The 26,047-nt window shown below is 41.2% G+C and overlaps 1 protein-coding gene across 1 annotated transcript in view; it reads right to left on the reverse strand.

Moving 5' to 3' along the window:
• The window catches only part of COL4A2 (collagen type IV alpha 2 chain), a 146,631-nt gene that overhangs the window by 14,667 nt on the left and 105,917 nt on the right, over positions 1–26,047 (reverse strand). Inside the window, exons 17-35 of the mRNA XM_074859288.1 lie at positions 23,967–24,020; positions 23,638–23,704; positions 22,163–22,264; positions 21,602–21,757; positions 20,474–20,566; positions 20,009–20,175; positions 17,152–17,224; positions 16,960–17,066; positions 15,565–15,766; positions 14,737–14,796; positions 13,894–13,956; positions 10,290–10,397; positions 7,820–8,041; positions 5,472–5,633; positions 4,718–4,888; positions 3,424–3,567; positions 2,170–2,295; positions 1,635–1,816; positions 102–165 (exon numbers count right to left, since the gene is read on the reverse strand). Coding sequence (XP_074715389.1) covers positions 102–165; positions 1,635–1,816; positions 2,170–2,295; positions 3,424–3,567; positions 4,718–4,888; positions 5,472–5,633; positions 7,820–8,041; positions 10,290–10,397; positions 13,894–13,956; positions 14,737–14,796; positions 15,565–15,766; positions 16,960–17,066; positions 17,152–17,224; positions 20,009–20,175; positions 20,474–20,566; positions 21,602–21,757; positions 22,163–22,264; positions 23,638–23,704; positions 23,967–24,020 — 2,323 coding nt within the window. The remainder of the gene's footprint in view (positions 1–101; positions 166–1,634; positions 1,817–2,169; positions 2,296–3,423; positions 3,568–4,717; positions 4,889–5,471; positions 5,634–7,819; positions 8,042–10,289; positions 10,398–13,893; positions 13,957–14,736; positions 14,797–15,564; positions 15,767–16,959; positions 17,067–17,151; positions 17,225–20,008; positions 20,176–20,473; positions 20,567–21,601; positions 21,758–22,162; positions 22,265–23,637; positions 23,705–23,966; positions 24,021–26,047) is intronic.

Consider the following 26,047-nt stretch of genomic DNA (forward strand, 5'->3'; position numbering starts at 1 on the left):
CTCTTTAAGACTGAAAACGCCCTAAGACTCTTCAGAACTTAATGTTGAGCATTTGATGGGTAATGAATACAAAGAACGCTCAGATAGGAGAGCAAACTCACCTATTTCACCATGTGAGCCGGGAGTACCAAAATGGCCAGAAATTCCTGGAGTACCCTTTTCTCCCTATCATATGATTGAAAACAGGTATCGGTTAATGAGGATGAGGATTTTTTCAACCTTTCAAGCAGAACCATTTGGAAATATTGAAAAAAGGCTATTAAATTTACCATTTTTGAGTTTCCGTAGTACTTTATAATTTATAGAGTCATTTGGCTGAAACCAGTTAAACCAAACCAGTATAAACCAAGGGACAAATTATGTTTTCAAAGACTTAAGTTTGAAATTGAGAAAATCCTATTACATATCTAAAGTAGAGAGTCTTTGTGCTGGTTTTGGCTGGGGTAGAGTTAATTTTCTTCATAGTAGCTAGTATGGGGCTATATTTTGGTTTTGTGCTGGAAACAATGTTGATAATTCAGGGATATTTCAGTTATTGCTGAGCAGTGCTTACACAGCATCAAGGCCTTTTCTGCCTCACCCCACCCCACAGCGAGCAGGCTGGGGGTGCACAAAACGTTGGGATGGGACACAGCCGGGGCAGCTGACCCCAACTGACCAAAGGGATATTCCACACCACATGATGTCATGCTCAGCAATAAGCTAGGGTGAAGGTTGGCTGGGGGACTGCTGCTCAGGGACTGGCTGGGCATCGGTCAGTTGGTGGTGAGCAATTGTTTTCATTGTCATCACTTGTCTTTCTTGGGTTTTATTTCTCTCTGTTATTTTCATTGCAATATATTAATATTATTATTGTTATTGTTACGATAACATTATTATTATTATTTCAGTGATTAAACTGTTCTTATCTCAACCCATGAGTTTTCTCAATTTTACCCCTCCAATTCTCTTCCCCTCATCCTGCTGGAGGTGGGGGGGAGTGAGCAAGCAGCTGTATGGTGCTTAGTTGCCAGATGGGGTTAAATCATGATAGTCCTGCAGTCCTTGGTTAGAAAAAAGTCCTACTGAAATCTGAAGGCAAAGCTACCTGAGAAGGAAAGTAGCTTTCAGCTGCCCTAAATAAATGATGCCTGTGAGTCTACTGTCAGGCCTTTTGTAAGACTTTATTTCTTTCAGTGTAACTTATTTTGTAGCCAAAGTAAAGCACAGTGAATTACCCTCTAGGATTTGAGATTCTTAGACTCTTTTACTGTTAGATGAGTGACAGTGAGTAATTTTTGGCAGTGGTACCATCAGTCCTGGGAGAAAGGGAAGAGTAAGCTCAGCATTGAGAATAATTTTTACCAACAGCTATGGCAACAGGACCAAGGACCTAGAAGGAACTGTCAGAGTCGTCATTGGCGAAAAGCTGGTGCATGAAATTTGGATGTCTCCCAACAAGAAAAGAAAGGACTTTGCTTAATGAACATTGGAGGGATCAAGGAAAAATATTTGATCTATTTATTCAATTTTTATTGCATTTTTATCTTTGCACTGTAGCTGTTCAGCACAATTTCAAGGGGTGAATGCCACTCCCTAGAGAAGCTGCATGCCAGCACAAGGACATCCTTATTCCCTCATGGGCACGAACTCACCCTGCCTCCTGTACTGCCAGGGAAGCCTCTGATGCCAGGAGAGCCAGCTGGACCAGGATACCCTTTCAGACCTGTCAGTCCTTTTGCGCCGACATCCCCTTTCACACCAGCCACATAGCTGGGATGCCCAGGGGACCCTGGAGTTCCTATCTTTCCAGGAATGCCTGGCATTCCCTTGCTACCTGCAGGCAGGGAAGAAGAAAAATAAAGAAGACTTAAACTATTAAAGCTGGGAAGGCTGACATGCCGTTTCTTGTGTGTAAGAAGTTTTCCTGCTAGTGGCTTTCTTGAAACATGGCACCATGATGCGCTAGTACAAAAAGGCAGCACACACATGTGACATAATCCCGCAAAGCTTTCCTCAGGGGTGGCTCCGTGAAATGCAGCTGGAGCTCAGCTTTTGCTGTCAGAGACTATGCTGGAGGGGCTGCAGTGCAGTGGTACAATAAGCAGGCAATATTTAATATGGTAATTGAGAAAAACCACCGATTGATAGTCCTAAATGTACTTGCTTTGTTTCGCTGTGACCACTGACCTTTTAAGCCAAAGAATCCCTTCGTGCCCCTTTCTCCAACATCTCCTTTTTCACCTTTAACTTCCATCATCATGCTGGGCTTGAGTTTTGGGGGTTCTCCTGGGGGGCCTTGGTCCCCACGGTCACCTAAAGGGTAAAGAACCCAACCATGTTCAAAAAGCTAGTCAGAGGCACTGTGTTGGAAAAACTGAACAGAAGAGTGAATTTAGCAAAAAGGGATTAATAGATAATCTTGCACAAGCTTTGGAAAAATCCACTTGCATAAAAAGTTACCTATGTCAGCTGAACAGTCAAGCATAAGAAAACATGAAAACTGAGTTAAACTTTTGTACATACAGTCCTGGGGAGCTGGACCCAGACTCCTCTGTGATAGAGAATTTACCTCTCAGCAGATCAGTTAGGTATCATGTGTTTATAAAAAACACAAAAAGCACACTGGAGAAAGCACAGAAAAGTAGTGAAGGGAAACTCTCAGTCAAGCCCGGAGAGAAATAGAAAGTTTGGATTTGTTGCCAGTTATTTTTTTCCTCTTATTGATTTGAAGGTTACTGGTGACATCAGTAAATAATATCCCGAAGAAAGGACCCAAATAGACTGTATGACTGTCTTTAGTTCTTTGTGGGATGCAGACAGGCCAGCAACCCAGACTTGTCTCCTATGATTGTGCACTGTCTTATACTTCTTCACCAAGAAGTATATTTGTGATTTTTTTTGCAGGGGCTGTTTTCACACTTGTCTTTTGCTCAGACCTCCTCTGAATTACTGGGACCACTGTTTTGCAGACTGGTTTTAAAGTGGCCTTGTAGTAAAGTGATTATTTAAAGATAATTGTGTGCAAAGAAAAGAGGACTGAATTACAGTTTTCACTTCACTGGCGATGGTATCAGCTGATGTTTCTGACTTTTAACCACTTAATTGCCTGGTTTTCTGAATATTTCAGTGCCTTTACAGTGCAACTGGAGCAAAATCTGAATCTTTTCCCCCAGACACTTTATGTTTCCTGGGAAAAGGCTCTGGTGAATAATGAGATGTCTGTCTCTAACCTTAAACGTGTAAAGATTCACAAAGAAATAACCTTTCCCTGAGCCTAAAATCCAGGCCCCTCAGCCAGAGGCCCATGTGTGAAATAGGTGGAAGAACATCTGAGCTAAATTTACCATGTGAAAAAATGTGTCTTCTTTGACTTTGTGTCCTTGTAAAATAGTTCTCCAGATGTGAAAAGCAAACACACTGATATCACCCATAAGTAAATACCTTTAAAGCCACGTGCGCCCTGTGAGCCTTTATCGCCCCGAGCTCCAAACAGGCCAAATTCTCCTTTGATTCCCTTGATGCCTGGTCTGCCTTTTAGGCCTGTCATGCCTTTGAAACCATCAATGCCATGTGAACCTTTTGAGCCTTTAAAGAAAGAAGGGGAAGAGAACTGTTATGTCACCCAGATTTCTGCAAATTAAGTAAATGTGAGCCAGTAATGCATGACTAAAACGGTATGAAAAGTTCAGTGCAGCAGTACCTATTTTGGGGTTCCTTGGTGTCTAGGGCAATCTGCAGCTCTACATCAGGCACACAAACTCTCTGAGAGGTAAAGAAGAGCAGGGGTACACTGAACTGCCTCAACTGGCCAAAAGGAGATGTGGAGATCACCAGAACTTAGTGTCTTCTTCTGAAAAATCAGTTCAATGCCTCTCCTACAGAGAAGCTAGAGAAAGGTACCTAGCTCCACTCAAGGTTTTTAGTCAGCCTGTTCTTCTACATGTAGAGATACAAATCAGGGGTCTAGGACTGGCTGGCCCTCTCTTACCAAAAACTCCTACACTCCTCTTTTCTAAACAAGAAGATGCTGTTTTACATGGGTCATGCTAACAAAGAGATTTTCATTCTTCCAAAATGAGAGCTGATTAGTACTCCAGAGTTGTCCTAGGAAAAAAGTCCTATTTCTCCAACTGATGAAATTGCAACATGTGTTTTTATGCATGCACTCCTGTGTTGCGTTTAACTTGGCTTCACATGGAGTTGAATCCTGTTGAAACCACTTCTGTGATATAGACAACTTGCATTATACATAGCATTTTCATGGCTGGCGAGTGAGAATCTCACCTTCTCTATACGTAAGATTAGATCCTGGTAAAAGTCAACATTGAGGTCTTGTGTCTGGCATTGCTCAGTACATAACTGCCAGCTTCAAAAAACTTTAAAGTTTTGGGGAAACTTTAAAGTTTGGGGAAACGTCTCTTTAATTTCACTGAGAACCAGTGGGACTGGGACAAGGGAAAGACTTGGAGAGAGAAAAGAGTAAATACTGTATATTTTTTAAAAGGAGAAATAAAACAACCATTGCCCTTCTAAATAGAGCTGTATGTCACAGCTAGCATTTTGCCAGGCACAACACAGGGGAAAAGAGACAGTGATTTTGGAATATATGAGGCACATGACCCTAATTCTTCTGTTTTAAACACAGGTAGTCCAGCAGAGAATGTGTACTGTTCATCTCAGCACAGAACAGCTTTAAGCAACATTAATTTTTTCAAAGTAGCGGTCCAGAGCTCACCTTTATCTCCTGGAAAGCCATCCATTCCGCTTATGCCAGGGGGACCAGTCACGCCAGGTATACCTTGTAATCCCGGGTAACCTGTTTCACCTTTGTCACCAGACAGACCTTTCAGGCCCACGGGGCCTGGAAAACCTTGCTCACCATCTTCTCCCCTAGCACCAGGTGGACCTGCCGTGTGAACATGTGAACATGGAGATTAAAAAGCAGTTGGCCATACATGATGATTTCATACAAGGTAGCTCAAGAGGGAGAAAACTGCTATCCTACCAGCTTCATGTTGATGGAGGGAAAATGATGATGTTTTTCAACAAAATACTGCAGAAATTATTATAAAGACAAAGCAGCTCATTAATATAAGCCAGTCTCGCTACCAGCTTGGTTCTGTACCCACTCCCAACAGGACCTTCCCCTCCTCTCTAATTCAAGAATTAAGCCCCTTTTCCATAAGACTCCTTCCATTTGGTAGCTCTCTTCTCCCAGTCTGCCAGCAGCAAGCTCTGATCTGGCTTGGTAGGTGGCTACAGAAGGAGAAGCAGCAGCTCTGCCAGTGAGGACCATCATCACCTCTACTTCCTACCTGTGATACCAGCACAATTTGTAATCACAGTGTCTGCACTATTTCCCTGGCTGGGAATTAAAGTACAGCATGTGCCACCACCCCAAGCTTAACTTTCCACTGTGGAAACCATACAGTTGCCCTGCCACAGAGAACTGGCAGGAGGAGTGACACAGGACAGCAATAACTCCTTACCAACAGGTCCCTGAGAGCCAGGCCCACCATCTGGCCCAGGGTTTCCTGGTGGCCCTGGGAATCCACGCGTTCCTGGTGTTCCTGGCAATCCCATCAAACCAGGGAGACCTTGAGGCCCTGGATCTCCTTTGGGTCCTGGCAGACCTGGGTTACCATCCGCTCCTAAAATACCATAATCATGCATTAGAGAGCATAAATGTCTAGCGAGCTGATTATTACGTATCACTTCTGCGTATGCAGTAGTCTCTCAGGGTATGTTCTTCCCCTGAAAATTCAGTGAGAACAGGAAAAGCAAATTAAAAGACTGCTCATTAGTTTTAAAATAATTGACATTACCAGTACTGATCTCAATATTTGCATCAGAAAGGTTGACTGGCTCTTTCAAATGAATGGAAACAATTTGGCACCAGGTGGATATAGACGGAGCAGGCCTCTTCCACTTTTAAACACCAAATTCTGTAATTTCTTATCTTCTCTCTTTATCACATACATCTTTGTAAGAATTGAATCAAGCAGCTGACTGAACCACTGAAATAATGCTCTGTATCTTTTCTAAAATGTGATAGGCAGGAATGGGAACATTTAAGGCATGTTATGGTGTGTTCTGGTTTTGTGTTGTTCAGAAATTTTCAAGTAAGGTCATTACAAGACATTTTTATAAGGTTCATACAAATTCCTAAGCAAAAAGGCCCCGATTCTACCCAACTTAGTGCCCTGGGTGAAAATTTACATCTCTACGATGTAAGAGCAAAGATTTAAAAGGTAATGCCTGCTTTGCATTCAGATTGGAGAAGCAGCAGCGTACAAGGCCTCAAAAGTATATGGCACTTAAAATCCAGGCCAAGTGGATCTGCTTCTCTTTATTCAGGTTTTACCTCAGTGTAGGTCCACTGGCTTGGCTGTAGTTAAGTGTATAACTGAGGTCACATAAGGTGAGTTTTCTTAATAACAGAATACAGGCTTTAGCCCTCTATTCTGAGGGGCTAGTAGTTTAAGTGGCATAGATGATATAAAGGAATTACTAGCCACTTCATATAAAACTAATTATGACTCATACAAAAATTAATGTCTTTGGTCAATTCTGTCAGAACTGTAAAATAAATCAAGAACAGACAAACTAGTAATGCCTTTTCTTTCACTGTACTTAGTTTTTGTTATTACTGAAAACAGTTTACAGAAATGCTTAGAAAGAAGGTAGAAAGTCACGCAATTTTTTTTCTTTTCCAATCCATGTTTTACACCTTGAATTTTTCTCCTTTTCAGAGGTGTTAGTGATCTTTTCTGCCTTTTCTCAAACTTGTCAAGTGCCACAGAGCTGTTTTCATCCCTTTCTTTTACTCTGGGGGTCTAGTGAATATCAAACCAGACCTCCTCACTTCAAATAACTCACGTAAGATGATGCTTTTCCTTTCTTTTTTTATTTGTATTGAAAATAATGAGAAGAGTCTCCAAAACAGGTTCCTGTGATATACCTCCTTGCTTTGAGCTAGTCACACAACTACTACTCCTTTTTCACTTCCACAACAGGGCAAGGGGGTAATCAGCAGTCTTAAATTTAACTATGTGTGCAAATGCTACTGAAACTGTGTAGAGGTGGATGCTTAATTCCCACACATGCTTTTGAAAGTTCTCCACAGAAATTAGAGTGACAAAGTCAGATTTTGTAGAGAAACTATGTTCTTCTGTTTTCTATAGGGAGTTTAGCATGTTTTTTAAGCTCTGTGAAATAATGAAATAAAATGAACACCCTTAAGTTATGAATAAGTATAGAATGTTATCTTTTCCTTGTTCCTGAGTGCCCAAAGACTGACCAGGTAACATGGCTTATTAACATTTACTAAACACTATCTCCTCTTAGTTAAAATGTACAGATTGTGTGCTAGTGCAATGTGCTATTCTGCAAAGCCGTGTATTATCCAAACCTCTTCTGGCACTGGAAACAATCTCAGTATTAAGCAGTCTGTAACTGAAAATTAGGATAATAACTACATCACCACTCCCTTAACTACAGTGGGAAAAAATAACAGTACATCTGAACACAACAAAGATGAGCAAAATCTGGTTCTCTGGTATCCTGTTGTAGCTGATTTAATGCAGTGCAATGTGAAGGAGTGCTGGTCATAAGCAGTGGATCTCCAGAAGGTGTTTGGAGAAGCCAGACATATTGGTAACAGTTGAGGTAGATGGGGAAGGCATGGGAGATCATCAGGCACTGGATTTGTTGCTGGGGTCATCAATACCTCCAACGTGTCCTAACACAGTATCTTACTACTCTCACATCTCCATAATTTGGCTACATTTATATCACACTCTTACTCAAACATTTCTTCACTTGAAGTAGCTGTTACCTCTAACTCCTGGTACTCCTTGATCTCCTGGTGTGCCTTTCAACCCCGGGAAGCCGGGGAACCCGAGATCCCCTCGGGAACCTGCTGCTGCTCCTAAAACGTCACCAGGAAAGCCCTTCGGTCCTGCCGCTCCCGGAGCACCGGATTTTCCTGTAAGGCCTGGGTGTCCCTGAAGTCCAGGTAGACCGTTCGGGCCCCTGTCTCCCCTGGGCCCAGTAAAACCTGTAAAATAAAATAGCGACTAGGCATCACAGGGTTCACTACAAATGTTGGAGTTCAAATCCTAGATACACCATCATAATGCCTTTTATGTTATTGTAATTTCCCCTAGTTCTTAGCAGAAACCTGTAGAATCAAACAAAGTATTACATAAATGTTTTTAAACCATGTAGCATTTATAAGAACATTTGACCAAATGTGGAAATTGGCAGAACTTACAGATGACCCTTCAGGATACCTAGTGCCTGGGTGATAAAAGATCCACAGCTCCAAGCACAGTTACTTTTGTGCAACTATTTTGACACGACTATTGCAGGATTTTATAAATATCTGTGGTGGTTTAGCCCCTGCCGGGGTCTGAGACCACGCGGCCGCTGCCCCTCCCCCACAAAGGGAGTGAAATACAAAGCCCCAAGACTGAAATAAGGAAAGGTTTAATACAACAATGCAATAGCAACACAACCAACAACAACAATAACAATAACAGTAATAGTGATAGCAATGAACAGAGCAAAATAGCTACCAAATACAGCAGTGGGAAGCACGATGTACAAAACCACGAGTGCACCGCGCTCCCTCGCCAGGAAAAAATGTGACCTGCAGGATGTGACATCCGCATGGTATCTGAATAACCCGGCTAGAGCTCCCCCCCACTGCTGGGGAAACTTAACCCTATCCTGGTTAAACCAGGACAATATCTTATTCTGTAAGGGCAAAAAACCAGTTCCTGTACACAAAAACCTAGTTTGATATGCAGCAAGGAGTCAAATTTGAAAAAATAAATGAGTGAATGCATATTAGTAAACTGGGAAGACCTGGGGGAGTTCCCCAGAAGGGTCATTGCTGTTGCTGTTCCCCATACATCTCAAGGGGCCAATGCCAATTGCTTCATGCTCTTGGTGAAGGAGCGCCACTGTCCCTGTACCCCACCCTGTAGGTGAATAACTGGGAGGGCACAAGCCCCCATTACCACAGATGACAGGGGAAAGGCTTCTTGTAGACTGGGAAACTGGACCTGGACTGGAAGTTAAGTCCAAGCACTGGTGAAAGACAGTATGGAAGACTGCAGAAAATTAGTCTGAGTGCTGACCACCCTGTGGCCTGGGAGCCATATGGTACGGGAGCCCTAATTTAGCATTTAAAGCATTCTGCAGAGCTTAGCAGGGGAAACACAGGTTCAGTGGTCCTGCCCTACTCTGCACAGAGCCATGTTTTATGATGCATCCCTTGCCTGTTGACCAGAACATGCATCAACTCTTCTTTAGCCTTCTCTTTTGCTACTACAAATGCTGTAGATGAGCCTAGAGAATACTTTCAGGTTGTGTGCTGCCTTAGGGTGAAGCAGCATGTGGGTACTGGATTTAGGGAAGTTTGCAGCACTTTGGTACGTGTGAGGATTTAAGACTTGGAAAACAGACAGAGAATTTCTAAAGAGCTCCTAAATTCAGTTGCATCAATGGCTTCTGAACTGTGCTACAGAAAAAACTCAGTGCCTGTTTCTCTGACCAAATTAACCTGGTCAACCACAGACAAGTGGTAGTTTCTGGCAGTAACTTTTGCTGGACTGACTGATGATCCATGAACTCTACAGCTTATATGTGTGCGCAGTGGCACTATTTTAGGCTCATCTGACTTACTATCTATGAACAGATCAACTATACATGCAATTAACTGATGTGTCTCGGACATCCTGGAACCTCTGGAGAGATACAGAAGCCCTGGGATTTAACCTGTATCTATTACAGACTAGCATAAAATATGACAGGCACTGAACACTTGCAAACACTGTTTGGAAACACAGCTGCCTACGGGCAAGGTGAGTAGCTAGTACTCCGCCTTTGATATGTCCAGTATAATATATACATATGCTGGAAAGAGTTAAATAGAAATACTAGTATTAGTATTTTCTTCCTTTCTGCATCACTGTTCTGAGTATATTCCATGTGGAATCTGAAATATCTTGTTATTGAATTTCTTTATTTCTATGTGAACTTCATAAATTTTTACTGTCACATGATGTTGCACTATAAAGAAGATTTTAAAAGGCTGGCATCTATGTTACTTTTCATCATTATAGAAGCTGCAGAAAATCCTTTTGGATTGGAAAAGTTACAGTTTTGTATAATAGTTTATCATTTGAATGTGGAAGGGAAGATAAGTGAAAATGTATCTGGAATCAAGTTTTTGTGTTTCAGTGACTGTAGTAAAGAGGTCAAAATTATATAAAGAAAGACTAATTATTTCAATATACCTGGAGGACCTGGGAATCCTTCCCGACCTGGATCACCTCGTGTACCATTTAGCCCTGGGTATCCCACTGGACCCGGATCACCTGGGAATCCTCTTGCACCTTTTGCACCTAAATTATATAAAAGAAAGAAAGAAAGAGTGATCTGAACAAACAAAACAGAAATGTGCATATAATGTAAGAAAAGGTAGTGGTAAATATCATCATGATGTGTTTCCAGATGCAAAGAGGAAACTTTTTTTTTTTTAAATTTAATGAGACTATACTGTAGCTCTTTAGCAGTATTCAAGATCCCAAGACATGGACCAAAAATCTAGGTTAAGGGCTCTTGCAAACATGGATTAATCTGATTTAAAGTCTAATGATATGGACACTACTAGGGTGAAAATAATTAGTCTCACAGACTTGGAGAATTTTAATATTTTTTTAAATTAAGACTCTTAGCTTAAGGTCAAAAGGCAATGTCAAAGAAGAATGCCCAACAGAAATGGGCACAAGTGAGATGCTGTAGGAGGAACAAATTTTTCCTTTCCTTGCTAAACTGATCACAGAACAAGAGCAGACTGGTTTAGATAACCATGAAACAGAAATGTAAGGCTACAGGTTAGATCTAATCATCCTAGAAACTGGATACAAATGAACTAGCCTACTTACTATATTTGTAACAGTACAGGTCTATAGTTTCGGTAGTAAAAGAAGGGCTGTGCCCTGAAAAAACGTTCCTCTGGCACTGAACTCATGTTCATACTGAGTTATCTTCTGACAGGTAAAATGAGACCTTGCTTCCTTGTGGTGTAGTATTTGACATTTGGGTAAGGGCAAATATTACTGCTTCTTAACATCTCAAAGCCTGCAAGCATTTTGTAGGATTCTTTTGTTAGGTTTATAAAATGATATTATTTATTTTCATGCAATAGCTTTATTACATGAATCTCATTAATTCACTGTATTCCAAGATCAAGATTTTTTTGTAAAGTTCTTTGAAAATAATTCCTGTGCAATGCTTTGTTTTCCTACTCCCCCAGCTCCTCAAATTCTTTAAGCTCCCAACTCAGGCTTGAAGGTCAACAACATGCTTTAACATTTTAAGTGTTGTTGCTTAGCATCACCGTGAATTACAACTAATTTATTTATTACACTGAAAGCAAGTTTCTCTCCACCTCTAACTATGACAAACCAAGGAAAATATCACTTGAACTTTGATACTTTCTTCCACTTTAGTTTTTTGAATTTCCATTATTTAACCATGTTTTTTTTGCAGTTTTAGCTGTTGTTTGTGAAGGGGAGAAGGAAACCTTTAAAGAGACCACAAATAAGGTGCACATAAACAGTCAATGCAGTGTGAATAGCATTTTCCCAGTGTCGTACAGGACTATTGTTCTCTCCCTTATACAAACAATAACTTTTCAGAAAGCAATTAAAAGGAAAAATCCTAGGCTTTCAGGTCTCAACGGAAAATTCTAATGTGCCTCTTACCCAAACAGCATCTTGGTCTTGTTTCCAATCTGTAATATCTGACTTACTTTCATTCTGTTCAGTATTGCACTAATTAAAAAGTCATGTTAGAGAAAGAAGGTGGCAGAAGGAAAATGCAACCACTGTTTACCACATATTTCAGTAACTCATTATGTGATGTTAGCTGGTGTTAACATGTGCCAAGCAGTAGTAAGAAAATTTTTTTATTTTAGACCGATGTTTAGTTTGCAAGTGCTTTAGCTGTATGTTTGAAACAGAGAACAACTTAAACATTTTATCAACAGTGATCACGTAGGTCTTGAGACTACTGAATAACCAGGATGTAACTTAGGGTGGGCTGTGTATATTGCCAGGAATTTCAAAGGAACACAAGGACATCGGAGTGTGAGACTATAAAGATGACTCCTTGCTTGATATACTGGGTGCCATCAGCACCTATGACACCAAGAGACTTGATTGTCTATAGCAGAGCTCCATCCTGGCTGAAAAGGTGGTGGTAAATCTTGCGGACAAAACCACATCACTCTAAGCAGACAATAAAAATAGTGTAAAGGTGTTGCTGCTTTTGTGTCAATCTGAAGAACGTGGGTAGGAACAATGCTCCAGGAAACTAGACTGACACAGCTACGGCAACAAGAAGCTGCGAAAAGTTGTAAAATGTGTCCTGTTCCTCCTGGGTTTCCAGATCCAGAACTGCCTCAGGTTGAAAGGTGGTTACGAACAGAGCTCTCTGCACTGGGCTCAGCAAGGGGCCTTTTCCAGTTTTTGGAGGGAAGAGATGCAAAACAAATCTTAAAATTACTGAAACATATAAGCTGACAAAGACTATCTGTTAAAGAGCTAAACATGAGTACAAAACATAAACCACACAAAACCAGTATCACTTGTTACAGCAGTCTTACAGCTAGGAGTTAAATCTGACTGTATTTGCTGAAAGAAAAACCTTCAAGCTCATATGAATGGAAGAATAAACAAATCACCATACTCAGAAAAAAATTACAAAGATGGCAAAGAAATCTTTCAGAAGCACTGACCCTAACAACAAGCTAAGGCATTAGGACTAAGGAAACATAGGTCAGAGATACACATCATTTTTCAACATACATAAAATGTTTCCTTTTAAGATCCATTAATCTGTGATAAATCAATCCATGCATGCCATAATAAAACCTGTGCTGGGAAAAAAAAAAGCTTGATCTTAAAATTTATAGTCCAGATCCCTGACCTGGGCTAAAGCACAGGGGGCACAGGAATGGGTGCATCAGGAATTTTACATTTCCCAAACTCTGAAGGACCTAGTTATGGTTTTTGTCAGTACCTTTACCAGCTGCTGATGAGAAGGATTTACTGAAAAACAGCTTTATTGCTTAGGCTGGGAGTATGTAAACTTATAGTAACTACCAGTTACTACCAGTAACTACCAGTTACTGGTTGGAGGTTCCCTCTTCAAGGTCAATCATTATGACCACTCAGCACACCCAATTCCATCTCACACAGTCCTTCAGAACTTGTCCCCACCTCCTCTTCCTTTGGAAAGAGGTGGGGAACCCTCAGATGGTCCCTCTGGGCTAGAGTGGACCAACTCTGCAAGGAAGGCGAGTGTGGCTACAGACAGCACAACTGCATGGCATCAGACAACGTGGCCTACTGCACCCAGCTGCATTAAAGGCTTTAGGCTCACACTTGTTGAAGATGCTCTGTATATCACACAAGGAGGAATAGTAACAAGGATCTTCCACAGTCCTTCATTGCAACCTTTTATCACCCTGTTCTCAGAGGACAGGATTTTCCTTGTGAGGTGTCCAGCCAGCTCTGAGAGACCTTAGTACACTCTCTACCAATAAACTTGCAGACTCTCTCTGTATACTCTCACTTGCATGTGGAGAATAACAAATGGACTGTCCTTTCTGTCTTCTGTTTCATGGCTGACACTCATTAGCAAAGACAGAATTAGCTGAGGAGTGCTGCAGCCACCTAGGCTGCATGCTGCTTAGATCTCTCTGCCAGCTTCAAGTTAGCACTGTCCTCCATCGTCATTTCTAAAACTTGCTGCCTGCTAAGGCATCGATCTGGCAAGATCTCCTTCAAAACATAGTGGATGTGGGAAACAAAGGTGAAGGCAAAATGTTACCTGTGGCTCCTGGCAGCCCTGGCCTGCCTTGGGATCCCTTTGGTGGCCTCACACAGCCCGCGCCTGCAAACAAAGAGGGTTAGTCGCACCGTACGTGCTCATATGCTGCCTCTCATCAGCTCTGTGCCTGCAGTTGAGACACTATCATTAAAGCAGGTGAATGAAATTAACAGGCAAAACCTTAATTTAAAAAAAGTTTTATTCTCTATTAAAAAATAAATTGGTCATGGGTGGCATTTCCAGGGGAGCACTCAAGCTGAGCTCTATCCCAAGAGCTGCTCTTCTGTCTGTTTTGCAGGGGCTATAGTGGCTGCTGCAGCTAGACTGGCATGGGAAGGGTAGTCCAACCTCATGGATGACTGTATTTTTCAGAATAAGAGAGACACTTTGTTTCCCTGTGGGAAATTTACCTCCCTGAAGCAATCAAGTGAATTTTTGGTACAAATGAAGGGTTTTTTTCTTTATATGTCAAATTGTACTGAAAATCTTCACTCAAAGTTCTTCTTTAAAAAAAAAAGTTGCTTACAGTTTCTTGGGTGCCTACTTTCTGGGACTGTTGTTATAGATTGCATGGTAATCGTTATTTTGTCACAATAAACATAAGCAATGAAATAAAGAATTTCTGAACCGTAGAGCTAAAACTGCAATAATTTTAAATACATTCAATTTGACTAAATTATTTTAGAGCTACATACACTATATGCATGGCTATTTGTGACCTGAAGTTTAAACGGTTTACAATCAAGAGCATCCAAAGCAGTCATCAGAAAGAAAGCATCAAGCCATAAGAGCAGCATAAGACTAAACATTAAAATATATTCAAGGCATTTGTATGTACAGTACCTGACCATATTGGCTCAGTTCCGTCTCCTCTAGAAAAGTCTTCAGTGACCTGCCCACAGTCTATGAACAAAGAATAGGAAAAGACCGTTATTATTTAAAAGAGAAAAATTATAAAATGCTCTCAATTCTAACCAAAATGTCTATTACAACACCTCTTATGTATTACTCTCTTATGTATTATGCATACATACAACACAAACTATTTGCTATAACATACTGGAACTCTCTACCCATATCTTAATTAGATCCAGGCCTGAAACCTAACCCTGTCAGAGTTAGGAGGCTTTGTGCCCCATGCACTGTGTAGGGTTAGCAGGTGCCTGCTCTGGCTTGAATATTCTACCAGGCATCTCGAAGTCAAGCAATAAAACTCTGAGCCTGAGCTCTTGTGAATATAGCCCTGGCATTCTTATGCTGGAAGGGATTTGGAAAGCTGCAGAGATACTATGAAGAGCTCTGAAGGATGGACACATGTTTCTCTCTGGTCAGTTAAAAGATTATGTTGGATGGGGAAGACCAGAGAAAACCACCTGTGAGTACTCCAGTGGCAGGACATTGTTTCATTGCCTCCAACTGCTTGAAACCTGAAAGATGTTACTTGCTGGCACTAACACATTCATTCATGCTATTTCAATAATACCTGACATGAAACTACTGGGACTTCTGACGTATTTCCTTCTTTAAGATTTCTAGACAACTAATACAAGCAATCTCTTTTTACCCACGTAACCCCCCACCAAATGCTACCTTTTCAACAGTGTGCCGTACAGATGCAATTCAGTAATGATCTCCCATGGCTTTGATATAAGACAGAGTGAGGTGTCTTACCTAACTGGCCAGGCTCTCCTGGCAGACCAGGCAGACCTGGAGGCCCTGGGTTTCCATCTTGTCCGTGGTCACCTGGAGGACCTGGGTACCCTTTTGGACCAGGAAATCCTTCACCCGGCAGGCCTGCTTCTCCTGGAAAGCCCTTTGGTCCTAACTCACCTGGATAACCAGGATCACCGGGGAAACCTCTGATACCATCACCCTGCGGGAAGTGAATGGAGGTGATTACTCCTGGCTTTGATGAGAAACAAACAAAAGTCAAACAGCTGAACTACTCTCATGCATGACATCTTATAGGCAGTAATTCCTCAGGTGTTGCAGCCGAGCTCTTGAAATCAACATTGCAAATAAAATATATTTGAAATAATCTGACTTTAATTTAGACCTTATGGCACAAAAGGAATGAGGGGAGCACTATTAAAGTGAGCATTCCCATAAAAATGTCATCCCATGAACGGCACTTGAACAATATGAATCACAATCTCTCACATCTGTGGAGAGGCTTACTGCCCTTTCTGAAAAGCTGCAAGCAGGTTTTGGGGAAACCACGTGCATCATAGAGACAACATTGAGATGTTCTGGTGTGGCATTTACTTCTGAGACCTTAAGAAAAGCTGAAAGAAAAATTGCATCCAAATAGGCAGATTTTTTCTTTGTCTGCTCCTCTAAAGGTATTTCTACATTATTGAACCAACATTCACAAACATCACTAGAAAACGTTTCCATCCTCAGAAGTAATATAAAGTACCATCTTTACTGGTAGTAAAAAGCACTGTGGTCCAGATTGGACGATATGGCTCTGACTCATCTTCAAATATGATGTAAGAGCATCTCAGTGGTCCAAAACAGCATTTATGATGGGTGAGATGAATTCCTCTTGCAAGGTATTTAATTTTTTCTTTTGCCTACAGAATGAGCTTAAAAAACAAAGACTGTATGTCTAACCTCTAGATGGCTACTATTAGTTAGGTGAGGTGCTATCAAGCATATATGTGATGACAGAACCTACGTTTTGAGAATGTAAAACTAGTAAATTTTGCTTTAATTCAGTCGTAACAAAAGCTGCTGAAATTCAGTCACACAGAATCTCTATTAGACAATGCTATGAGTCACTAATAAACCACTAATTATCACAAACTAACCAGTAATAACAAGGTGGCCTAAATGGGTTATACACTATTAGTTGTTTAAATAAAATAGAAATAAAAGTGAAAGATTGTTCTAAAAACCCTGAGAGTAAACTTGATGTTTAATATATCAGTAACCAGTAAAGCCAGTCTAGTTGTGCATCTTTATCTGTGATAGAAGGATAGCCTGGTGATCATAACCCCTCCAAATTAAATGCATTATCAATTTAGTATTGGTGAAAATGATTTAGCTTTATTTGCTACTTACTGGAAGGCCAGGCTGTCCTGGTAAACCATCTAACCCATCTCTGCCTGGGAAGCCATCTTCACCTCTGATACCAGGCAGTCCTGGATCTCCTCGAATTCCTTTGGTGCCTAAAGAAGACCTTTCATTGTGAGACCAATCTCCCATGAAATGTATCAATAATAGCAAAATATACAATATGAATTTTTACTCTACCTTTAGTAGTTATGTGTAAAGAATCTCCCTTTTCTCCTTTTGGTCCAGGAAATCCGTCTTGACCCGAAAATCCCTGGTGTTACATATATTGAAAAAAAGAAAAAAAGAAACAGAACCACTTAAGTATCAAGATTTGCATTTCCACTATGCTGCTTAAAAAAAAACCAAAACACCCACAACTCCTTAAATTTTACCGCTTTCCCATTGCTTTCTGTGAATGATTTCCTTTTTAGTAATCCCATTTTTGTGCCTGAATCTTTATTAATATGCTCCAACTAGGACCAAGGTCTATGTGGCATGGTAGGGGATCTTCTGCATGAGGATGGCATCGGGAGAGCTGTGGCCTTCCAGGAGCTAGCTAGAGTCCTGCAAACAACTACAGCTGCAGAACTGCATTGGAGAAAACATGTTAAATTCCTCAGTGCTAGCCACTAAAGAAAATGCTGTAAGCAACTCTCCAGCACCATGGAAACAATACTCAGGGTTATATTGACCTGCAATTCCTCCTGCCCACCACTACAAAAGAGGACAGCTTCATAGCTGGCAGTGGATTGTGATTCACAACACCTTTGTGAGGCTGAAAAGTAACGCTGTCTTCCTTTACCAGAGACAAGAACTTGGGCACAGAGTGATTAAGTGACCCAAACCGCAGACCTCTGGGAAAGGATTTGGTTAGAAGGGAGAGCTGGAGTTCCCTGGTCCAACTCAGCACTTGGAGCTAGAGCAGGCTGCTCAGGGCCTTGCCTAGTCAAGCTTTGAAAACATCCAAGAAGGGAGATTTCCTCTCTTGCAAAGACAAACTGTGGTGAAGCTAAAGACCAGTCTCTGGCATTCTCAATCCCTTGGCATAATGCAGAATCCTCCTCCTGAACAGCCCATCTCAAAGTGTTACTGCTAGCTTCTGGCCAAGAACCTTTCAAGCACAGGACAAAACCCATGGTAGGTGTCAAGGCCAGACGTTGCAAACTCATTTACCATTGACAGTTAGCTTTAGTTCTGAATTATTACATTCATGCTCACTAAAATATAAGTCACATGTTAGGTTTTCCCTGGCCTCCTCTTATGGAATTCCAGGGCAGACACTGAACAAAAGGGATGTACCTGATGCATTTAGTTTTTGTTTAAATGTGTCATACATTATTTAAAAGGGTGTCTTTTGCATTACCACCTTTTATTGACATTGTCCAAGATTTTCTTGGGTGAAAAGCATGTGTGGAAACTCTCAGCTGCAGGTCATCTGAAAAATACAGGTTCACACTTCTCTAAGTCTAAAGAGGGAGATCAGATTTGAGTATAAGGATCCTGCTTTACCTGGGCTGTATTTGCAAACTGCATTTTAATAGTCATTGAAGCCACATCTTTACACGACAGTAAAGATGTTTCTTTTGGACATTGCTTTTTGCAGGCCAAAAGAAATCTCGGGAACTTAATATAATGCTGAATTATTTCACTGACTATGTAACTGCACAAATCATCAGCAGTAATACTGCATTAATAGTATGATGTTCACATTGCTATTTTTTTGTTTTCAAGGTTTCGATGTTGTGTATAATGCAATTTATCACAGAGGTTTTCAAAATGTTTTACAGCTGCTTGTAATTTCTCTTTCTCCACAGAAAAAAATACCCATTGCTTGGGATAAATTTTTATTTTCATTAAATTGATATAGATCTTATCTAGATTAAGCATATTTATTGTCTGTATATGTAAATTGTTGAACATTATTATGGAGTCACTTCTACCTGAGAATATGGACCAAGAATATTTAAGCTAAATTGTTTCACTTTGAATTCATTGCAGACCAAAAGCTGAGATAAAGTCAGGGCTTTGCTGCTGAGTGATATTTTGCTATGCTATGCTATGTCGGTATATGTCTATACTACTTTCTGTTCTACAGTAGCTTAAATTTTGGGATGAAGATACTGAAATTCTTCATTTCAAAAGCAAAAACCCTTGCAGAACTTGCAAAATTTTAACTGAAGTTTCAACACTGAACTTTTGGAAAATATTTCTATCAATTTTTTCATGACTTCTAGAAAGAACAACTTTTCATAAAAGCATTTTGAATTTTCAGCAAAAAAAAAAAAATCTATTTTTTCTACCTTTTTTTGACAGCCACAATCAAGTCAAAGTTTATTTTATTTTAATTTTGAAAAATGCCAAACTTAAACTAGTTTGAGTTTGGTTTTTTGATGTTCAGAAGAGCTCAAAGCACTAACTGAAAACATTAGGTTTGCTCTGACATCTTTGCATAAACAAAATCAGTTTTGGATCAGCTTTACAAAAATTTTATTGTAAAATCCTGAGAGATGCGATTTCCTGAAGTCAGTTCTGACTGTGAGGAACCATGATGCGGTTGGCATACCACACAGTACAGCACCTTTAAGTGTAAATAACAAGCAGGCAATTATAAGCAAAGCCCTTTTCTCAGGGTTATTGCATGGTGGGTTTTAGGCAGACTTAATGTATTGTAAACAAGAACCTTACATTTCATCAGTTTGACATACGCATTTTATTAGCAACAATCTTAAGTTACTACCGGAATTGTTACCCTTCTAGATGGTCAGATCATACTCAGTACTACAGCTGCTTGAAAGAGTTCTGCTCAAAGAGTTTTGTTTAAACAGAAAGTGGACTTCAGATTATGTGGAAATCTTTCACTCTTCCCAAAACATCCTATTTTCACCTCCATCCTAGCAACTTTTGGCTTTCAGTATTTTGTAGATAGCAAGCTGAATGCTATTCAAGTGGCAGAGAAGGAAAGAAATGGTATGTTTCATCATTTTCCATGGAGAATAGCTTGGATTTTTTTCTAGTAGGCATATAAAAATATGCAATAAAGAAACAAGTATCTCACTTTTGCTCCAGGGTAGCCAGGAATACCATGTGGTCCTTGATCACCAGGCTCTCCTTTCCTACCAGTCTGGCCAGGGGTTCCTGGAAAGCCAGGAGGGCCAGGAGGGCCAGTAGAGCCCCTTCTGATTTCATCACCCAAAAGGCATTTACTGCAATCCCCTTCTTCGCCTAAGGAAAGGATTGAAAAGAAAAGAAAGAATGCTCTGTCATAACAAATAGATGTTCAGCTGTATCCATTTTATATATAGACTTGAGAATACTTGAGTAGTTTCTCAAATACTTGAGAAAAGTACTTTTTCTTTTCCTTACAAGAAACTGACACAATGTTTCCTTGTTGTGTTAGCCCCAGATCAAATTCATCAGTCCCCGAGCATGTCATAGTTCAAGAAACTCAGGCTGAATACAACGGGAGCTTTACACAATGCATAACAGCAGGTTATCTATCGCGTTTTCTGTTATAACCTACCTTTAGGTCCTTTTCGTCCTCTTGGCCCAGGGAAACCTTGAATGCCAGATCTACCTGGGGCCCCTTCCTGTCCTTTTAATCCAAAGAGAGAACCTAAAAGTTTAATTAAATAAAAATATAAATTAATCTTCTGTAGATTCACTTTTCTTCTCTTTCCTCCCTATTCCTTTGAGCTGCACTACATTTGCCCTTTTCTGTTTCCCCTAATGTCATTTACTATCTAACCCAGCCTGTTGTTACCTACCCCCTGCCCTCTTCCTCTTTCCCCGCTTCTCACAGCTTCCCACACCTGTTCTCAGTAACTTCCTTCTGCTGTGGCAGGTGATCCTTGCCATTGTTTACTCTCTCTCACCCTGAATGCCTTTGCTCCTCTCTCTCAGCACAACCTACTTTGCAGTACCACAGATCACCTGTTCTGGATCACCTCCTGCATATCCTTTTCTCCACTCCTGCTCTTGCACTGCAGTGTGGTGCTTTTTACAGAGGCACAGCACAACCTCAGTCAGAGTGGCCTCTGGAGGCTACCTGGTACAACCCTCTGCTCAAAGCCGGGACAACCTCAAAGTTACAGCAAGTTGCTCAGGGCCTTGTCCAGCTGAGTATTGAATATCTTCAAAGATGGAGAATCTACAAGCTCTCTGGGCAACCTGTTCCAGTATCTGACCTCCCTCATGGTGAAAAAGGTTTTCCTAATATCTAAGCAGAACTTCCTCTGTTGCAGCTTGTGACCAGTGCTTTTTGCCCCTGTTGCTGTGCTCCCTAGTGAAGCATCTGGTTCCATTTTCTCTATGACCTCCCAAGAGGTAAGGGAAGATAGCACTAAGATTCCACTTAGCTTTCTCTTCTCCATGCTAAGGAAGAAATCCAGCTCTCTCACATACTTCTTGACATTCATATCCCTCCCCGGCCCAAAAAGAGACCTTCTTTTCTTTCAAATGTTGGCAGGAATGTCAGGCAAACCTTTCCTTCCTTGATGAACATACAACACTTCTCCACCGTGTATCCTCCCTGCCACCCATTTAGTTTCATTCCCTCAATCTACTTTCTCACTCTGCTCTGCCAACAGCTATCTTTAAAATAAGCAAAGATGTTCCTGTGAGTTCTCATCATCTCTCCTCATGTACTTACCAGGGGATCCAGTGGGACCAGGTGGACCACGGAGTCCTGGTGTGCCGTGCTTACCCGGAAACCCAGGCGGGCCCACCTGATAAGCAGGAGATCCTAATTCACCTTTTTCGCCTTTTGGTCCTATTTCTCCAGGTAAGCCTGGCTTATCCCCATCCGCTGAAACAGAACCAGGGAAGAATTTCAGAACAATTTCTTAACAACACTGCTCAAAGAGCTGTAATGTAGCAGAAGGGAAAGTTCACACAACTGCATCTAGCATGCAAGGAAAAATGGAGATATTTAGCATAGAGCAAAAATGGTAACTGCGCTTTTCACTTGAGCAAATCAACAGCAGTTACTGAAGCAAGGCTCTGTGATTATCTCTATTTCAGTTGTTTTGCCACAGCCCCATAGAGGCCAAAGGAAAATGCTCCTGTCAGTTTTTTCCCCCGCAATTAGTTATCTACCGCTCTGCACTGCATATTCCACAGTCTGCACATGTATTTCCCCTACCCTGACCCTGTATCAGTTAAAACTCACTATGAAGTTAAGCTGTTGGAACATGTGTTGCTGGGATATTACCATCAGAGAATCCAGGAAGACCAGGCAGCCCACGATCTCCCTCCTCTCCTGGGTCTCCCTGTAGTCCAGAAACACCTGGAAAGCCTGGATCACCTCTTGCACCTGAAAGACATCCCCAGTTCCACAAAACATGTTAGTGTGATGCTGTTTGTAACGCATAAATGCTGACTTGTGATACACTGCAGATTGCTCAATTCTTAAAAAGTAAAAATTAGAAACTTCAAGGGCTTTAGAATATTAGAATTTACAATTGTTTCTTAAAGGTAGCTTTAGAAATGCAAAAACCTCATGCTGCTTCGGTCTGAATAAAGAAACAAAGATTTCTGTAAAGCCCAAGCATGGCCTGTGACAGGAATGGTGTGGGGCCACTAACCCCAGGAAGAAAGAGAATATCTCTCAGCTCTTACTAATAGGCTGCTAGAGCTACATTGCTCCTGCGAAACACAGAAGACCAGCTCTCTGAGAAGAGTCCCTCCTTTTCCTACAAGAAGTTGCCATTATGACAGATGTATGATATGTGAACTGTCCTCTGCTCCCCAGTACCAAAAGCATTTGCCTGGGCCCAGCTATTGCCTGCAGAAAGTATCATGCTCTTGTTGAAGGTCAACGATACTAGAGGACATATGGTGTGTCCAGCCCCCTATCTGCTTCCTCCTCTCTCTACACAGTCTCCTGTTCCTAAAAGCCTGGCAGGTTATTCGGGTGATTTGAAGAATGTGTTGGGCCTCTTGCCCCCTTTCTCTGGGGGGCAAGAGGCCCAACCAAACTGTTCATTGTTAGACTCTCTGGCTTTCAACAAGACTAGTAAACTCAATGGTATGAGAACACAGGCTGGAGCAATGGCATGTGATCATCCTTGTTTGCTGGCACCTTCCCTGGAATAGTTTTGGCCTTGGCAACCTGATATCACCTTCTATGTGTTTCTAGTCTGGCCAGCCAGAGCCACCACAGCTCTGCAGGACTGCTGACAGTGGGTGCTACAAGCCTAGTGAAAAGATCACAAAGGAAATTTATCAATCTAAAAAAGGAAAAAAAAATCCTCTTCTATTCCTTTTTTAATGTGGGTTTTTTATTTTTCCTTTCTAAATATTAGATTATAAGAACGGTCTCTGCTGTGCTGCCATTGCTGCTCTTTACTCAGAGTCTCTGAAATAGGATGCAGAAGACAGACTCTCCCATTCTTCCTTTCACTGGACAACAAAGTCACATGCTTTCTTGCTTGTTTCTTCTCTGTGGACATAGGAATGCATGAATGCCTTTTGTATAGCAATCCATCTTCAGCAGGAGAGACAAAGAAGCCATCTGCCTGCAAAATGTGATTAGGGCACTCTTTAAGAAGGCAATTATACCTTCTGGAACAGTTTAGCAAACCACAGTTTTTTAAGGAGTTGAATTCTCAGAATTTCATGCTTTTGATCTATGTAGAAGGTAGTAAACCGCAGCTAAAATGAGCAATCTAAGCAAAGACGACATACCTTTCCTTGGGATGTGGGAAGGAAAATAGGAAACTGGTCCTGGAGGACCGATCTCTCCCGGCTCTCCCTGTTAACAGAAGTTGAAGTATCACATATAAGCACATTATTCTACAGAATTTATTTTAGAATGGAAAGATAAGCCCACGGAACACAAAGAAACAAACTTGCAAAAGCAGTGACGTAATTTTTAAGAAATCTCAGAGATTTCAAGTTAACAAACCACATAACTGATTCTACAATGATGACAAACAACGTTGTTATTACATGACAGAAAAGAAAGCAAAATAACATCTGGTTTATTGCTTCCAGCAAATGAAAGAAAGCAGTACCTTGCTTCCCCTAGGACCATAGCCACCTGGTGGACCATCAAATCCTGGAAAACCCTGTAATACACATGAAAATGGATGACTTTTCCTTTATCAGAGAGAAGAAAATTATTTGGTCTGTAGCAGCTGGCTTCCTCCAATGTTAGTGTGAAAACTATGCAACAGAGCTGAGCAGTTTGTCTCCCTGGGGTGTAGTAATTAGGGTAATACCATTAAGTTTCCTCATGTATTGATGTTCCATCTCTTGGACCAAGCCTAACTCCTGTCAAAGGCCAGAGAGACCTGCCATGGTGCAGGCTCTGTTACCCCTGGCAGTGGTGTGGATGGAAGAAGCACCTACATTCACACCATCCCATGGAGGCTGCAGGATACGGGAGGAGAAAGAGGATCTCCTCCATGTCAGTTGGCCCTGAGACACATGGGCCAGGCAGCCAAAGCACACCAACCTGCTGCAAGAAGACTGAACGAGTCTAATTCGTTATGAGTGGAAATATTTTCACTGGAATGCAAACAGCAAGCAGCAAAATAGCACTGAAGTGCACAGGTCCTTTTTGCTGTCTTCCAGGTGGCTGGAGCCAGTTTGGCCAAAAAGGTGCTCACTGGCTCAATGACAAGAACTCAGGACCAGCCCTGAAGATGCCTTCCATCCAACTCTCCCACCTCCAGGCATGTCATATCCCAGAGAAAACTTTCCATCCCTACCCCACCAAATGTTATAATATTTAAGGTCCTGGCCACTTCGTTCTTTTAAAGGTTTGCAATCTAAAACACGTGGATACATCCTACCACATGAGAGTGTATTTCAGCTGCTGGGGGTGCACAGACCAAAGTGCAGATTTCAGTGATGCTGATACAGAAGAGATGATCTTTTTTGTGTTCTTTACTCAGCTCCTTGACAACTTTTGTTTTCTATAGAAAATGTTCATATGTACTCCAGAAAAAGACTAGTGTTAAAAAGGTGAGCTTTTAGTAGAAAACACTGGTCAGACCATCAGCTGATATCGATTAATAGAGCTTCACTGAAATCAGTAGATTTGTATAATTCACCCTAGTTAAATTATTAGCTAGCTTTTTTTAAATTCAGCATCTCCCGAGTTTCACAGTGGGTACAACTCCTACACAGAACTTGAATGCTAATAACCAGCTCTGTAAGTCACTTACGCAGTTTTGAAGCACTACAAATATCACAGCTCTCAGCAAGATGCCACAAGCTGGACTGCACGTTTCAGAGACCTTTCCATAATGGCAACTGTACATCACACCATCAGAAAAGGAGCCTTGTGAGTATTAGGTGTAAAACCTCTTTACACTAGGTGGAGCTGGTGGTCTAAAAGTGAAGCCAGCAGCTTCCTAATTAACTGGGACTTCATCTGTGTGCAGATAGGACTTAAGCATCCTTCCTTCTTTCTTAAAAATCAAACCACTCAAAAGCGGTCTTTGTGAACAGCACATTGAGTAGTGTGTGTCCCCTCTCACACACACATTATACAATGATGTTCCATCCAAACCAATGTACCTTCCACTAAAATTGTTGTCAAGATTCGCCCTCAGTAAGGGGAAGCCACAGACCATTTCTGACTGGAGCATGAACCTATGTTAAGGTCAGCCAGTGGGCTTTAATGGGTTTTGCATCAGCCTCTCCATGTGCATATCACTGATAGCATATTCCCTTCCACACCACCAGATTTTGTGATCGGACTGAATAGCTGTGCAAATGTTATTTTTCGTATTTTATGTACTTTCATGTACCATGTGTTTCATGTTATTATTGTTATGCCTTGGTGGCAGGACAAATCCTTAAGCAGCTAAGGATGGAGAAGCATGGAGAAGTCATGCATCCCACAGCTATTTGAATACCTCATGGAAGTGATTTCTAATGCTGACTGAAGAAGTGTTTTTCTGAGACCAAACAGAAAGTATGAGCTCTTCTCTGTCCAACAGAATGCCATTTTAAATATTTGGGTGTGTTTCCATGGGGACAGAGATTTAACTGGTATATTTATCAGTTTCCTTCTCTTCTTCTTCTTTTGTGATATTCAAGATAACCATACATCTCAACCACATCTGCAGAAAGCTATTCAAAA

Source organism: Strix uralensis, chromosome 2, assembly GCF_047716275.1.
Source record: "Strix uralensis isolate ZFMK-TIS-50842 chromosome 2, bStrUra1, whole genome shotgun sequence".
NCBI lineage: Eukaryota > Metazoa > Chordata > Aves > Strigiformes > Strigidae > Strix > Strix uralensis.